At 37.1% G+C, this 18,387-nt stretch overlaps 1 protein-coding gene across 1 annotated transcript in view; it reads left to right on the top strand.

Annotated features, from left to right (window-relative positions):
* Window positions 1-18,387, top strand: part of LOC148945511 (uncharacterized) — a 198,986-nt gene that overhangs the window by 114,136 nt on the left and 66,463 nt on the right. The window contains exon 7 of the mRNA XM_089098780.1: window positions 15,416-16,045. Within this exon, the coding sequence (XP_088954906.1) occupies window positions 15,416-16,045 (630 nt within the window). The remainder of the gene's footprint in view (window positions 1-15,415; window positions 16,046-18,387) is intronic.

Genomic DNA, 18,387 nt, shown 5'->3' with positions numbered 1-18,387 from the left:
TGTAACAGTTGCTTCAGGCATATAGAACCTCAGAGTATCGAAGTATACGAGAAAGAGTAAAGGACCCAGGACTGAGCCCTGTAGAACTCCGCATTTTACAGGATAGACTCAACTAACCGTGTTACCTAACATTACCTTATTTGACCTTCCATACACACATGATTTAAACCAATCCAAGAAAACATAATTTATCCCCAGACTAGACAGGCTTTTTTGAAGTCGACAAAGATCGTTAAAGGAACAAGAACTTTTTCTAGAGCTCCATTGACTGCATCCAGAAGATGGTGAACAGCATAGCTAGTAGAATGTTTACTGCGGAATCCGAATTGGCTGTCACCCAATATTCCTAGTTTATCCAAATATGCATAAAGTCTCCTGTGAATTATCTTTTTATAGATTTTGGAAAAAACAGGCAATAAAGAAATGGGTCGCCAATTCGATAGTTCTTGTTTGTTGCCTCCTTTATACAATGCTATTACCTTTGCCAGTTTAAGACCACTAGGGAATTCACCGGTCTGTAGTAATACAGCTCATCTGTTTCGGCCGAGTTGGACTTCAGTCCTTTAACTGTGCTCTCGATCTCCCTTTCTGTGCACTTCTTGAACGAAAAACTCTGTCCTTCATCTTGATTATCAATAAAAGACTTTTCCATATGTCTTCCAGACTTTTTAGGTACTTCTTCCATAATACTTGTCCCAATGTTCGTGAAATATTTTCCAAATTCATCTGCCATTTATCAGTGATTTTCCCGTTTTACGTTCATCAGTGATTTCACTTCCATTCACCAACAGACTCCTTACTCCATCATTATCATTAGTATCCCCTTTTAAAACCTCATTTATTAGTCGCCAGATCCCTTTTGCTTCACCACTTTTACCATCAAGAGCAGAAGCATAATATGCTTATAGCATAATATGCATAATACGCCATCTTATTGCGTATAATATTCATTATTACATCTTTTACTTCAACACCGGGGGGCTTCTTGACACCATTGAACAGAAGCGTGTCCAGTCTTGACTCTTGGAGCAATTCGATTTTCAAGTAATTCTAGTTGATTCTGATAAATTTTCAGGTCTTTTTCAATCCTGTCATTTTAATCTCGGTTTTAATTCTAATATTATCGCATCGTGAACTACAGCAATTATCTTTTCAATTTCAGCAGCGGATGACGCGGTCGAGGGCTGAATTTTAAGTGCTTCATTAACTTTCTTCGCAATTGCTTGTTTCATATTTTCTTTTGTTACTGCTACATCTTTAAGAGTTCGCTCAATAAGCCTTAAAGTATCTGAGCTTGTAGCCGAATTTTTATAAACAATCGGGCTGAGAGCAATTTCCTCAAAAGCGGCTTTAACTCCTTTTCCAAATTTTTTCATAGCTTCGGTTTTGTTTGATTCGAAATTTTTAAAATTTTGTTCCAAAACCATTTCAACTTTATGCTATCCGTAGCAAAATACTTGGTACTTGAATCGGCCAGGTTCATCTGTGATAGAACGGAGAATTCTGACTGGCCATAGAGGATATTCCGTAAAGCTTGCCAGGGCAAGGTCATCATCCTGAAACAAGGGCATCACGAATTCAAGGAAAAGGCAGGAAAAAGACTTATCTTTACGTAGGCAGGCCCACGGCAGCAGTGGCTATCACCTCTATGGAAAAGCTTGCCCGGTGATCCGTGGAACCTGCCGTTTTCTGATTCCCCAGAAAACGATTCACCACCATTTTCTGACATCCCAGTCCATGAAAAGCTAATATCCAATCAGCAATTATCCAATCTCAAATTCACCAAAAGCTTCAAGAAAAATATCCACTTCTCCCAAAAGTCTATCACCAACGAAACATTAATTAAATAACCAAACAAATCCAGACTTTTTTGCACAATTTCACTGCAATCTCACTCACCAAGGGAAGGGGTATTTTCCGCGAGGTGGTATATCACAGAAATATTTTCACAGGAGGTGTTTTCCCAGGAGAGGGGGCCTGGCTGGGGCCCCCCCCCCCTCCCAATCACTTTTGTATTTTAAAAAGGGCACTAAAACTTTCAATTTCCAATGGAATACTAAAACATGATTAAGAAAAACACCCACAGTCTTCGGGGCAAGAGCTGCAGGTTATTGCAAGTTACCCATTGTTAAAATATAAGGATTTTATAAAAGGGATGGTCGTACAAACTTTGGAGAAGGCTCATTCGATTGGAAATTTAAATTACAAGTTCAATTTTGAAGAATCAAAGGTAATCAGAGGACAATCAGCCTTTCCCTCTTAACCGCCATTTTTCCTGCAAATGCGTCCAGTCAAAACAATCCCACCAGTAGCTCCTTCAGCAAGGGCTGTAAGTTGAGCTAGTTACTCAATGTTAAAACATAAAATTTTTATGGAAAAGATTTTTGTATGAACTTGGGGGGTGGGGCTCATTCGACTGAAAATCAAAAGTTCCAGTGCACTTTTTAAGAGTTAAAAATGTTCAAAGGGCTTCCACCTCCACCTTATTTTTTCCCCAAATACATCTGACTGATAATTTTGAGATGACAAATTTATTTAAAACAGTTCAACGGTTAAATAACTATGCCTCCAGGGTTCAAAATCCCTAGCCCCTGGTGTAAGGGCTGTAAGCTATGCAAGCTGCCTATGGTTAACATACAAGGTTGTTTTTCAAGAAAATAGGGCATGTTTGATCCTATAAAAAAAAAAACATGGAGCATTAAGGTCAAACCTTAGGGAAATGTCCAAAAGAATGCTAAACACAATAAAAAAATATTTTTTTTCCTTTATTGGTTGTGAAATGGAAATACCAGCAGTATTTACAAGACAAATCGTTCGGAAAATGTTTAGGAGCATCTTTAACTAAATCAAGATGTACTATGTGCATCCAGTTTTACAAGACAAAGTATCCGCAATGTGTCGAGAACAGCTGAGGGTATATACCTGAGGCTATGAAGTTTAAACTTTCAGGGCATGTTGAAGGAATGTTGAAAAAAAAAGGCTGAAGTGCAATCAGTACCCTCCCATGTCCTTTTTAGCTGCAATCTCCTCAAGGACATCTGATCAAAATTCATTATCTAGTTCCACAAAGGTCAAATATATTCAAGACATATGTTTATTACTTAAATTCCAGAAAGGTCTGATTAATCTGAAAAAAGAGAAATGAATCAGCTTTAATGATTTGTGACCTCGGATCTAATTTTTTGCAAAAATAAAACAAAGCTTTTTTTTATGAATGGTCTTGAAAGGCATTTATATCATAACTTTATAAACAAACAATTCCAACAAGGTTGAACATGTAAAAATCCTAACTTGTGCTTTACCCAATGATATTGCCTCATATACTTAGAATACTGAAAATCTGAGTTCAGTGGTTTGTTGCACGATGGTTCAGTTACACGAGGGTTCAGTTGCAAGGTGCTTCAGTTACACGGTGGTTCAGTTGCTCGCTGGTTCAGTTGCAAGCTGGTTCAGTTGCACGCTGGTTCAGTTGCACAGGGGTTCAGTTAAGGGGGTTCAATTACAAGGGGGTTCAGTTAAATGGGGTTGAGTTGCACCTGGGTTTAGTTACACGACGGTTTAGTTAAATGGGGTTCAGTTGCCCGGTGGTTGAGTTACACGAGGGTTCATTTGCACGGGGGTTTGGTTCTACAGGGGTTCAGTTGCATGGTGGTTCTGTTGCAAGGTGGCTCAGTTACACGGTGTTTCAGTTACAGGGGTTCAGTAGCTTGTGGTTGCAGGTGTTCAGTTCCTTTTTTTCGCGAATGAAAAAAAATAGTTGGGGCTAGTTGAAAAAAATATTTGGGGCTGGTCTTACTATTCATTATATATTTGAGTTTTTTTAACCCACGGTGGAATGAAGAAATATAAAAAGATCCATGAATTCATTTGGAATAAACTTTATTCAATTTTGATTTTGCCGTAAATACAGATACGCCCTATACATACAGTATATTGAGTATACAGTATAATACAGTATACTAAGGCCGTAAATGTTTAGTTTAAACATGCATCGTCTTCCTAATAGATATCAAAAACAAGAAGAGAAATTGATAGATTTCTTTTCTTGGGAGCACGGTTGTCACTCAGCTAAAGAAAAAATCAGCAAAAATTGCTTTTTCTATTCCCAATACACTTATAGCCAATACATAGCATGATATATTTTGATTTTCCAAATATTTCAAAAAAACTGACTAAGCTTCGTATGGAAAATAAAATAAACCCATTACACATCGAAAAACTTCGATTTCCTCGAAGTATGTAAAATTATGTTTCCCTGCTTCTTAGCTAGACGTGGAAAGCACTTTGTTTTGATCAAGACTTCTCTCTCCCCATCTTGTTGTAACTTTATAACAAATCGAAAATGGATTTGAATTTCATTAGACCCAATTATGGTTAAAATATGATGGTACTATGGGTGCTGGAGTAATCCCCATGATCATGAAATTATAGGCACCGATATGATTGCTTGGGAGCTAGATTTATCTCCATATCCTAGTAATGCTTTTCAGTATTGTATTGTAATTTTTTTTTTTTTTTTTTTTTTTTTTTTTTTTTTTTAGGTATATCCTAATTTAAAGTATCAAAATGATATTCAAAACCCCTTTTTTTCTCGAATGAAAAAAAAATATTTGGGGCTAGTTGAAAAAAATATTTGGGGCTAGTCTTACTATTTATTACATATTTGAGTTTTTTTTTTAACCCGCGGTGGAATGAAGAAATATAAAAAAGATCCATGAATAAACTGTCATTTGGAATAAACTGTATTCAATTTTAATTTGCCGTAAATGCAGATACGCCCAGTATACTGAGGCCGTTAATACAGGTGGAGGAGGAAGAAGGCCCCTCATACGTAAACTCAATGGGGCCCATCGGCGTGTGCAGATTTCCCGTGAGTTACAAACCTTCTCCCAGTAACGGGTTATGTTGCGTGGTGATGCAGAACACTATCGTGGGAGGATCCTCTATAGGAGGATAAACGCGACAGGGCGTAAGATCCAGTTCTATGGACAACGGGCTCTGCAAAGAGCTGCCTTGACGCTTTCGGTGTACCTGCAAGACTGGGGATCTTGCAATCAACTCTATTCCCACTTCAGGAGTGGCACCCCTCGAGGAACATACAGCCTAGTAAACGACACATCATTCGCACAAGGTTCTAATTAATGTGTATTCTTCTGGGCTTGGTCTATTTTGGTGGGCGTTTTCGGTCTAAAAATCTGCTTCCTAGTTAATTTATCTACTATGGGCTGCCTCTCCGTAGTAGTGTAACATTTGTAGACATGAATATATAATGAGTTGGAGATAATAGACTTGAGACTTTATGTGCATGATTTTGACTCTTGTTGATAGAAAAGCATCGCCAAGTGCTGAAAACCATGTTGTGACCAAGATGGGCCCAGGATTGCACAAAGCCTAAATTCATACTGGAGGTCCGAGGGACTTCTTGTTGTCTGGTTTTAAGCCATTTTAAGTACTTTGGTGTATATTTGAGAAGATGTGTTTATTCCCGTCCTGTACTTGTATCAGGGATCATTGCTTTTCCTGAGGGCAAAATAATTTCAGTAATTTAGATACCATGAAAATTGGAACTTGGAATGTTACAACATTAAGAAACAGCCATCGTATCAATATTTCGACTGAAGAATTGAGACGATTTGAACTGGACTTAATAGGAGTTTCAGAAACTCATATCCCAAGGGTAGGAAGCACGAAATTAGGTGGTATAGAATTTGTTTACTCAGGCAGGAAGGACGGGGTACACAGACAGGGGTTAAAGCTGATGATGAAGAAGAAAACCGCTAAGCCTTGTTTAGGCTGGGAAGGTATTTATAATAGGATACTAATCGCTCATTTTATGACTAAAAAGTTCAGGGTATCAGTTACAGTAGTATATGCCCCTGTAGAGTTGACTGACGGAGATACTAGTGACTCGGATGAATTTTACTTAGAGTTACAGGAGCAAATAGTCCCAGGTCCCAGGTATAAATATGGTATTTTTATTTATATTTTTACGCCCGAGTTGGTAGAAATAGGAAAAGATGGCATCCAGACCTGAGTATATTTGATGTATAAGAAGAAGTATGGAAAAGAAGACACCAATGGCTACAGACTGTTGTAATTTTATAGGTATGACAATCTAGTTATAGCCAATGCTTTGTTTGGTAATAAAATGACATACGTTAAGATAGTATTCACGTGATGGTAATACAGCAAAATTTATTGATTATGTTATTATAAACCGAAGACTTGCAGGAGCAATGCAAGATACTAGAGTATATAAGAGTGCTGCTATTGGTGATAAAACTAAAGATCACCATCTGGTAGTGCCTAGGGTTAATGTAAAGCTGAAATTTAGGAAGGGTAACTACATCCCGGGAAGTTATGATATTGGTAGAATCCAGGATGAGAATTTATGAGAAAATGTCAAGGAAAAGATGAATACTAAACTAGAGAGTTTAAAATTTTACAATGTGGAAGAGGGATGGAATATTTTTAGGAAAACAATTTGGGAAGTTGCTGATGATGTCTTAGGTAAGAAGGTTAAGACCGCAGCTAGGAATATTCGTGAAAAAGCTTTATAAATAATAGAGAGGAGAAGGGGCTTGTACAAGAATTGTCTGAGTGACAGATGAGAACAAAAGGAATGTAGAGAAAAGGGAGAAAATATTAAAATATGAACTAAGGAGGTGTGAAGTGGAGGCCATAGATAAAATAGCCAAGGATTTGGAAGATGCAGCTAGACGGCACAATAGTGAGATATTGCTAGACGGCACTGCTTCACTTCATGGCCCTTTGTCCCGAATTACAGGATCTAAGGAAAGATTTATTTTTTGTTAATGTGGGGACAAGTGAGTGGTTGGTTTCAGTAATGGGATCAAAAAATTATGGGACAGTAAGAATGATAGCAAAGTATATAAAATTGGGTATGTCACATAGAGATAGATTTTTGTAAAAAGGGGTGGGGTGAGTGTGGAAGGATTGTTGTATGTGTGTAAGTTGTTTTCTTGTTTGTTATTTTTGTAGTCATGGCACTTGATAGATGTAAAATATATCTATCTATTTATGTTAGTTTAATGGTATCGTGTGCTTTATTATGTTTTTGTAAGGTTTTGCAATTTTGCGTTGTTATTGTTATGTAGGCTACCATTCTTTTCTATGAGTGTTATAATCAGGTTATTATTGTGTGTGATTATAATCATGTTATTACTTTGTGTGATTTTCATTTTTTGACATGGCCCAAAGTGGCTTTTATTGCAATAAATATCTATCTATCTATCTATCTATTGTACTGGCATGTTACTAAGTTGAGGGGGAGTTGTCATTCTGGCCACCGCCTCCGACTGTCAAGTAATTACTTCCAGTCTCAAGGCTGGATAAAGGAGGAGATTTTTGCGGTGGCCTAGCAATCTTCCCTTGGAAAAAAATTATGCTAAAAGAAGCATCCAAGAAAAATATAACCGGAATTTCCTTTTCAGCGACGATCCCTGCAACCGCCTTACGGACAAGATTCTTGAATGCAAAAATACCATTAAAAATTCAATTTTGGAACGTTCAGACGCTAGCACAGCTGTCGAAGGTGGAACAGCTAAAGAAGGAGATGTACCCTCTATCGGCTAGGGAAGGACCCTCTATCGGTTAGACATCATTGCCCTCCCCGGAAATGCGATGGCCAGGAAATGGAAAGCAACTTCTCTGTGGTGGAAACACTTTAATCTTCACCGGCCATGAAGCACAACGAGAAGCTGGAGTGGCCGAAGTCATTTTAAAGCCTGCGGCAAAATCACTGATTAGCTGGAAACCCGTGAACAACCGGACCATGACTGCTCGATTCCATGAGAAGCATGCGAAAATAACACTGGTTGCGTGCTATGTACCCACTAGCAAAACCAAAGACGATCAGAAGGAGATGTTCTACAATGAACTGACATCAATCCTTAAAGATGTACCCAGACATGACATTCTGTGTGTCATGGGGGATTTCATGCTAAGGTTGGCAACGACAGAGATTATTGTGTGAACGTCCTGGGCAACCACGTTCTTGGAGAACGCAGCGAAAATGGAGAGTTACTTAATGAAATGGCTCAGTCCTTCGGCTTGGTTGTTGACGGAACTCTCTTTGGCCATAAAGATATAAACAAGTACTCCTGGACTTCACCTAATGGACACACAAAAAACAGATTGACTGCTTTCGTATTGGTAAGAAGTGGCAGACGTCACTATGTGATCTAAGGGCATTTAGGGGCGTTGATATCTTCTCTGGCCATAGCCTGATGGCTGTAAAAATCAGAGCAAATTTGTCAGCCCCGAGAAAGATGAGGACAGCTAGGTAACAGCCCTATGGCTGCAAAAAACTTAGTCACTTAGAAATTCGGTCACAGTTTATGTTAAAGCTGGCCAACAGATTTGAAACCCTGGAAATGCTTCGAGATGAAAGTCGAGAGATAGCTTGGACTGCTATCAGAAAAACCTACAATGATTCTGCCTACGAAACGCTTGGTATAAGAAAGTCGCCAAAGGATGAATGGATCTCCGTCCAATTGTGTGATCTGATCGAGAAGAGGGCTGACGAGAAGAATTATCTTCTCAACAATCTTTCCTCTGATGCGAGACACCGTTTTGAATTAGAGTATACCATGCTTGATAAGGCTTTAAAAAAGAATATCCGTGCTGGTAAATGCCGTAGTCTTCAACAGAAAACTCAGAAGGATGAAAAAGCTGCTAGACGGGGGGACTCTCGGTCAGTCTACCGCATCACCAACCACATTGTTGGAAAGCGTCCAAGGACAGATAGACCCGTCAAATATGAGTTTGGACGACTTCTTACTGACCCTGATAAAGTAAACGAAAAGCGACGCATTTCGAAAAGTTGTTGAATAGACCTCGACCTGCTGATCCTCCAGGTATACCATACATGCCATTTCTAAATCTAGCCGTCGATATTAAAGTACCTTCTGGGGGAAGATACTAAAGGTGGCATAGAAGTTGAAGTCTGGAAATTCTCCTGAGAAAGATCGAATTGAGGCTGAAATGATTAAATGTTCAGTAGCTGCATGCATAACTGTATGGACCACGTTTTTCTCTCTAATTTGGAGAACAGAAGAAATTCCTAAAAATTGGAAAAAAAAGTTCTCGTCAAAATATTCAAAAAATGTGACGCTGCAAATTGCGAAAACTGGAGAGATATCAGCCTTGTATCTATACCTAGCAAACTATTGGCGACTATACTCCTTTACAGAATTCAGCCAGCGTTGAACGAACATCTCCGAGAGGAGCAGCATATATGCAAGCCAAACCGATCATATACTTATCTTGTATTTACTCTTAGAATGCTACTAGAAGAAGCGAATGAATGGTGCAGTAAGCTTTACTTGTTCTTTATTGACTTCGAGAAAGATTTTGACTCAGTAGATCGCCAAACGCTTTGGAAGGTTCTCCAATGCTACGGTATTCTTGATAAGCTCTTTCGAATCATGGAAGCATTCTACAGAGACACAGGATGGTGCTTGAAGACAAGTGACGGAAGTACCCGTTACTTTCATATCATGACAGGGGTGTAACGGCTGTGTGATATGACCACTTCTATTTATTCTTATCATTGATTGTATTCTCCAGACCAGCGACGGACATGGGATCCATTTGGATAATAAAAGACTCAGAGATGTTGATTCCGCTGACGATATCATCCTCCTAGGGTCCTGCAAACAAAAGCTCCAGCATTACCTTAACCAAGCCAGGGACGCTGCCAAACCTTTTGGCTTTAAGATAAATACCAACAAAACAAAAAATATGCCGAACACTGGATCTCCACTCGACTTGCGATACAATAACCAGATGATAGAGCAAGTCGTAGAGTTCAAGTGCTTAAGAAGTACCATCCTCAATTGAGGATCGTGCCAGCAAGAAGTCAAGTGAAGAATCGGCCAGGCTAGTGCATCTTTCTGGAAACTGTCTCAAATTTGGTGCATCCAGAAGTACCCTCTTCGACTCAAGCTGAGGCTGTTCAACAGCAACGTCCTCTCAGCGCTTTGGTATGGTTGTGAAACTTGGCACATAGATCAAATACTTGAAAAAAAACTTCTCACGTTTGAAAACATTTGCTTAAGGCGCATTCTAAATATCCACTGGTTCCAAAAGTAACAAACGCTACTATACGACAGAAGACGTTTCAGCCACTGGTAACCAAAGTGATCAAGTATAGGAAGTAGAGATACCTCGGTTATGCGATCCTCATGCCTGAAACTCACTACAGAAGGTTGACTTTCAGTGGCAGCCATGTGGTACCAGAAGAAGAGGATCCCCCAAAAAACACCTAAGACGCAGCTACCGAGCTAACCTCACAAACCTCAATGCCTCAGTCCAACTTAAATGGGAATATGTATGGGCAGCTTCAGCGATGAGAGATGAGTGGCGACTCTTCTTGGATATCCTAAGCACCTCTGGATGCACAGGAGGATCTAAGGTCTAAGTCTATCTGGACTTGTCCCAGTTAAAGATAGGAAAGGGGCCGCAATTAGTGATAAGGGAAATAATGAAAGGCAGATGGGCCGAACATTTTGAGATTGTGCTAAACCGAGATAGAGTTGCACGAAAAGATATAAAGGAAAATAAAAAAGTTTGTGATACCTTGGATGTGAAGGAATATTTGTTTTGCGAGGAAGAATTAGAGACAGTACTAAAAGGACTAAAAATTATAAGGCTCCAGGAACTGATAGTGTGGTATAGGAGTTTTTTAATTATGGCGGCTCTGAGGTTAGAAATAAGTTACTGAAGATTATGAAGAGGATTTTTTTAAAATAGGGAAGTACCTAGCGATTTTAGGAGAACCTTAATTAAACCCCTGTATAAGAAAGGTGATAAGAGTGAATGTGGTAATTATCGAGGCATTAGTATTGTATCTGTAAGTAGCAAATTACTTAGTAATTTGCCTGACCGTAGCCAAGACTTAGGGTGTTTTTTTGCAGTTAAAAAAAAGTGTGGATGAATAGAAGGATAAGTCTGCAAACCAAGATTAGAATATTGGAAGCTACAGTGATGACAGTGGTCAAATATGGATCTGAATCATGGGCGCTCCGAAAAGCGGATGAAGATTTGTTAGATATTTTCCAGAGAAATTGCCCACAGATTGTTCTGGGTACCCGGCTCCCTGACCGTATTTCAAACAGTAGGCTGTACAAAACGCGTGGTTCGATCCCGCTTTCTAGGTCTTTAATAAGAAATAGGTTGAGATGGCTAGGGCAGGTTCTGTGGATGAAGGATGACAGATTGCCAAAGATTTTTTTTCAGCCAACCGTCTATGGCTAAACGGAAAGCAGGTCGTCCACAGTTGAGGTGGGAGGATGTTACAAAGAAATATTTAAAGGAAGTGGGAACTTCATGAAAGGGTGTAAAGGGGGAGGCTTTGAATAGATTGGAACAGAGGAGGAGCGTGTGTATCTGTGTTTGCCTCAGGCGGCTTGATGCTGCAGTGAGTTGTTAGTAGTAGTAGTAGATCTTCATAAGCCATTGAGCTCTGTGTTTGACAAACAATGTTAAAATACCAAGGACATGAAAATAAAGTCTTTTGTTGCATCATCAGCTTACATAGGTTTTTGCCTGATCACTTAGATTTTCGAAGAATTTTATTCTGGTTGTTTAGAAATTACGAAGCTTTTACGGTAATGCCACAATTTTGTCGGTGTTACGACGTTCAACCGGAAAACAAATAAGCGAGACTAAACGATGATACTTTTCGTCCGTGAAAATACAAAAACTAACAATTTGTTAATTCCCAAAGACAGCTACACGTTCAAAATATTTTTAAGCAGTTTCGTATCATACACTTTAATATTTTTAAGCTTTCGTGCCACTGGTCATATTTTTGCTCATTTTTCAAACACGTTTTTCTTTTTTAAATATAATGTCCTCAATTGCCAAAACTAAATTCGGAGGTCTGTTTCAGTAAAATATTATTCTTGAGTTTTTTTATTTTTCATTATGTTCATATAAAAATTTCCCCTTTCTACTTTTATTATAGTTAACGTTGGCTTCCTTCCAGAAAATTTTAAATAGCACTGCAAAGAAAATAAGGATTCCTTATTCTAATACAGAGCTAATTATAATTTTCAATCCCAAGAAGGAAACCCTCTCAAACAAAATATTCAACAAATAAGAAAAAAAGTAATAACAGCGTAAGTAAAAGAAGCACATTTTTTTTTGAAATTTCGTCTTTTATTCATCTTTTATTTGCTTCCAAAGCCACACTTTTTAATTGGTGCAGGCAAAATGCTATGCAATTTTTAAAATTATTTAGTTTCCTTATTCCCCCCCCCCCTGCTATTTTTCCATTCGTTCTATTTAACGTCCAAGTCTTTCAGGAAATTGCAAATTCTTGTATGTTTCGTTAATTTGTTTTGTAAGTTTTTGTTGTAGGTTTTGTTAAAAAAAAAACTTATAACTAAATAAGAAAAATAAAAGATACGACCCCGTAAACAAAAGAAAAATCAAAAGAACCGTAAACTTTTCGTCCTCTCTTCCCTAATCCCTTCATCTGCTTCCTAAGCTACACCATATCATTAGTTACACAGAAATGCATTAAAATACGAAAATTTCTTTATTTATCGTGTTTAGCAGCCCTTAATTTATTATGTTTAACATTAAATTCTTACCATAAAATCCTTATCAAAAAGTTTAATTACCTATGACATATTGTCCTATATGATATATTAAATTAGAAAAACAAGCTTTTTTTTACTGAAAGTAAGGAGTGACATTAAAGCTTAAAACGAACAGAAATTATTCCGTATATGAAAGGGGCTTTACCCTCCTCATTGCCTCGCTCTTTCTATTAGCTTATGCGCAATTACTACTACTACTAACAACTCACTGCAGCACCAAGTCGCCTGAAGACAACACAGCTATATATACTCCTCCTCTATCATAATCTATTCAAAGCCCCCCTCTTTACAACCTTCCAGAAAGCTCCCATTTCCCTTAAACCTTTCTTTACATCATTCTCCCATCCCAACCGCAGACGACTTGCTTTCCATTTAGCCCTAGGTGGTTGGCCGAAAAGAAGAATCTTTGGAAATCTGTCATCCTTCTTCCACGTAATTAAGCATCATTAGACATAATTCTATGAAAAATCAAACGAATCAATTTACTTAAATTAAGCATTAAAATAAATGCCCATAATAATAATAATAATAATAATCTGTATTTAAAAGCCAATTAAAGCCATATACAAAAAGACAAATACTAAAGAAAAATTACACTTCATTTAACATCCTTCCCATCAATACAAAATTTCCTACTGCCACAATATAACGGGGAGTCCTAGACCTCATTAACTCGCAAAGCAGCCTATCTTCCCCCTCCTGGATAATTAATCCCCTTAAATGAGAGAGTTGCTTACACCGGAGGAGGAAATGGCCCAACCCATAATCATTCTCCCCACATCTCAAACAACTATACCCGGCCTCCGGACCGTCCCTCATTTTCCTTACAACCTTAGCATAAATTGGAAGACAACTTTCTAGAATCTTAATCCAAATCCTCAGATATTTAATGGGCAATCCCAGCTTGAAATATAACTCCTGACCAAAATTCTCTTTTACTTCTCTATACAAAGTAAGGCTCGGAGATTTGTCCACAGCTGCTTGCCATAGTTGCACTTCCTGTTCTTCAAGTCTTGCACTATATTCCTTGAAGAACTTTTCATGATCTTCTGGCCCTTTTCCCTTCTCCCACGAACTTGAAAATCCATTCTCATCTAATATCCTTTTGATTTGTGCTGTCTATGATGTTTTGTTACACTGAAGGAGAACCTTTTATCTAACCTCATATTAACCTTTTATCTTATATGGACCTCGTGACTTTTCGGGAACGAATGCACCACCGTGCGGCATTATTTCCTTTGCAACTGAGAAGCTCAATATTTAGTTTGCTGATGCTTCTAAATCGATTAGCTACCTCATAGTTTTCAGGCGATAGCAGCTTGGTCCTTTTTGGGGCATAATTGTTGTTTGATTCAACAAAATGGCACAGCCCCCCCCCCGATGCCAGAAAGAGGGATCCTGAATACCGTACTGTCTTTTTTTCAATTTACAAAAGACACTAACTCTTTTAAGTTCCATTTAAAGGAGCCCTCTCCCGTTTTCTAGGACCAGTGATTTGATACAACCACCCCTGGGGTAGGGGGAGACAAAAAATAACAAATAAACACGTACCTGTAGTCTTTCTCCCGGCAGAAAATGTAAAATTTTACACTTTTACAGATAGGAGCTTGAAACTTTACATTAGGATCCTCTGATATGCTGAAACTGATGGTGTGATTTTCGTTAAGATAATTTGATCTTATTGGGTATTTCATCCCTTTTTCAAAAATCAGGCAAGCATTCCCATTCCCAGGCTCATTGCTTACGATTCGTAAAATATTTTTAATGGTTGTATATTTGGAGTCAACATAAAAAACAAATCCTTTTGGTGTATTATTTGTTATCAAAATTCCTTTTAAAGTTTCAGTTACTGTTCATCAGAGTCACTCCTTACTTACATTCTGTTAGCACAAACTGTTTGATACGTCAAAATTAAGTTAGTAAACTGACATTGTTCTAATCATAAGAAAAATTGGATTATATTGATGTATCAATAGTCTACTAAATACAACAAAATAGGATAGCCTAATTGGTCTTCTTAAAAATATGTTTCTTATGTTCCTGTAGGTAATCTTGACGAATTTTAATAGTAAACATTAATGCTTAGTTTATACACTTATCTGTTCAGTGATATATACATTTCTTTTCAATTCCTATTTCGCAACAAGATGTTAGGGTTATGTTCTCACATAATTTGAATTATTAAATCACTGTTTTTATCCAGTTTACTACCAATTAATGGCAGTATTTGCCATTTGCTACAGCAATCAGGAAAGTTACAATTTCTAGAGCTCCATTATGATTTTTTTTTTTTGCAGTTTTTCTACAGGTTTTTCACACGCGTTCTTTATTTTTGTACTTGGCACTTTCTACTAAGTGGTGTATCATTTTCTTAATGATCTTTTTGCGTTGTATCTTCAAGAAATTAAAAATAGTTCCCCCCGCCCCATTGTTGGAAATTGGCAGTATATATACTATATACAGTTTTTGTGCTAAAATTTGAGTTCCCAGGTTTATCTAATTTTTTAGAAGCATGTAGTAGCGTAAATTTCAATTCAACAAATTTAAATAATTAATTTATAATTAATAAATAAGAACATTTTAATTCTTAGTGTCCTTGGAACTTCAACGCTTGGTGCATAGTAGAAACTGCTATGACTCACAATTCTAAAACAGAACTGCTTGCATTTTAATATACATTTTATAATCTTTTCCTTGTTAAAGGGAGAGATATAATATTGGAAAAAAGATATTGTTGAGCCCTCCTTTGCTTATTCTTTGATCTTCTTTATCTCCTTTTCCAGTCATGCTTTTTTCGCCGGTTCCAGAGAAATGTTGCCAAATTCTAAACAATACCGAAACACACCCCACATGCGAGATGAGCAAAAGAGATACGTGCCTTTTCAGAATAAAGGACCTCCAAATCCTTGGCAGAAAATATCTGATGCTAGAGGTCCGGGTGAAGGTAATTCACTAAATTTAGCTAACGGAACTGTGAACAGGAGAGATACTACAGACGATAAAATTGATTGGTTAAGCAGAAAACGAGTAATGCATACGAACAAAAATAACAACAATTTCATTGGACAAAATTATTCGGATTTCCAAGAAAATCGAGCCTCAATAAAACAATCTCCAGAATCATTTTCCAAATTGATTCACCATAATAGTGCTAACTCAGGGAAGCCAGCAGGAAGGCGAATTTTAATTGATAATTTTCATCCCCCAAACTTACCAATGAGTGGCAACTCCAGATTAGATTGGAAAGTGGTGAATAGTATTGACACTAGTGATAAGGCAGTGCAAGTTCCAGAAACACCCAAAAATAGACATAGTCACTGTGTTAAAAGAGATGACGGAACCCTTTCAAGGAAACAACTGTTTAGGCCTTTGAATGAAAGGATACGCCCTTTGGAACAGCAAAAGCTTGGAAGGTAACTATAATTTCTTTTTTATTTCTCTCTCTTCTTTTAAACCAGCCAACCTCCTCCTATCTCTTCTATTTTTTCTTTTCTTGTCCACGTGCATTTAAGTACGAGAAAAACCGAAGAACGAAGTAAAATAATTAAAAGACAAATAAAACCACACAAGGGTAATTTTTAGCCAGTTTGGTTGAAGACGCTAAGACTTACCTTTTCAATAACCTTAGCAAATGGGAAAAAATGACGGATGAAAAACAAGCTTATTTTCAGCCAGTTTGCAGTTTGGCTGAATACGCTAAGACTTGCCTTTCCAATTAACCTTAGCAAATGAGAAAATATGACGAATGAAAAACAAGCTAATTTTCAGCCAGTTTGGCTGAAGACGCTCAGACTTACATTTCCAATTAACCTTAGCAAATGGGAAAAAATGACTGATGAAAAACAAGCTAATTTTCAGCCAGTTTGGCTGAAGACGCTAAGACTTACCTTTCCAATTAACCTTAGCGAATGGGAAAAAATGACGGATGAAAAACAAGCTAATTTTCAGCCAGTTTGGCTGAAGACGCTAAGACTTACCTTTCCAATTAACATTAGCGAATGGGAAAAAATGACGGATGAAAAACAAGCTAATTTTCAGCTAGTTTGGCTGAAGACGCTAAGACTTACCTTTCCAATTAACCTTAGCAAATGGGAACAAATGGCGGATGAAAAACAAGCTAATTTTTCGCTAGACTTACCTTTCCAATTAACCTTAGCAAATGGGAAAAAATGACGGATGAAAAACAAGCTAATTTTCAGCTAGTTTGGCTGAAGACGCTAAGACTTACCTTTCCAATTAACCTTAGCAAATGGGAACAAATGGCGGATGAAAAACAAGCTAATTTTTCGCTAGACTTACCTTTCCAATTAACCTTAGCAAATGTGAAAAAATGACGGATGAAAAACAAGCTATTTTTCAGCCAGTTTGGCTGAAGACGCTAAGACTTACCTTTCCAATTAACCTTAGCAAATGGGAACAAATGGCGGATGAAAAACAAGCTAATTTTTCGCTAGACTTACCTTTCCAATTAACCTTAGCAAATGTGAAAAAATGACGGATGAAAAACAAGCTAATTTTCAGCCAGTTTGGCTGAAGACGCTAAGACTTACCTTTCCAATTAACCTTAGCAAATGGGAACAAATGGCGGATGAAAAACAAGCTAATTTTTCGCTAGACTTACCTTTCCAATTAACCTTAGCAAATGTGAAAAAATGACGGATGAAAAACAAGCTAATTTTCAGCCAGTTTGGCTGAAGACGCTAAGACTTACCTTTCCAATTAACCTTAGCGAATGGGAACAAATGGCGGATGAAAAACAAGCTAATTTTTCGCTAGACTTACCTTTCCAATTAACCTTAGCAAATGTGAAAAAATGACGGATGAAAAACAAGCTAATTTTCAGCCAGTTTGACTGAAGACGCTAAGACTTACCTTTCCAATTAACATTAGCAAATGGGAACAAATGGCGGATGAAAAACAAGCTAATTTTTCGCTAGACTTACCTTTCCAATTAACCTTTGCAAATGGGAAAAAATGACGGATGAAAAACAAGCTACAGAAAACTCCATTCTTAAATCAGTTGTTTTCCTTCTGTTCAGGTTACTAAAGGGTGTTTTTTTTCTTTGCAATTAGGACGGCTTAACATAAGTCTTTGACAAAATTTGCTTCATATTTTTGTTTATTTTACTGGCTGAAATTCACCCTCGTTAAGTTTTATCTTTCTAATATTCTTTTTTTTCGCTTTTTGTCGCATGTAAAGCAGTGCGTTCCATACATTGTATGTTATGTGTATCCAGATCATTTTAATAATACTTATTTTACTGCCTTTTTGATTTTGTTAGTTTTTTGTCAATTATAATTTCTTTGTAAGTTTTTGAATTGATTATTCATATTTTTTTGGATTTCTTTTTTCCATCAAAAGAAGACAAAGACCGTCATTACCTCAAATATATTACTATTTTAGAAACATTTGAAAAGCAGAATTGAATAAAATAGCTAAAAATATATTAAATAGGTTTTGCTGAAAGTTTAGTGTTTAAATTAATTGCATTCTCGTATTCTTATTATCAACTGTTTCATCATTCTTATTATATTATAATTTTTGTACTTATATTATTCTATTTTTCCCATGATTATTTTAATGTCGGGTGATAAATTGATCAAACGATAAATCAAAATATTCTTTATTTTTGCTTTCGGTATTCAATATATCGTCATCGATATTGTGAATCAGTTTTTTGCTCAGATTAAATCTTAGTATTGCAAAAGTTCAATACCGAAAACTGAAATAAAAAATATTTTGCATATTTTTTTT

Source organism: Artemia sp. Qi Xiang Cuo, chromosome 13 (assembly GCF_049724085.1).
Source record: "Artemia sp. Qi Xiang Cuo chromosome 13, ASM4972408v1, whole genome shotgun sequence".
In the NCBI taxonomy this organism is placed as follows: Eukaryota; Metazoa; Arthropoda; class Branchiopoda; order Anostraca; family Artemiidae; genus Artemia; species Artemia sp. Qi Xiang Cuo.
This window is presented reverse-complemented; position numbering and strand designations above follow the sequence as displayed.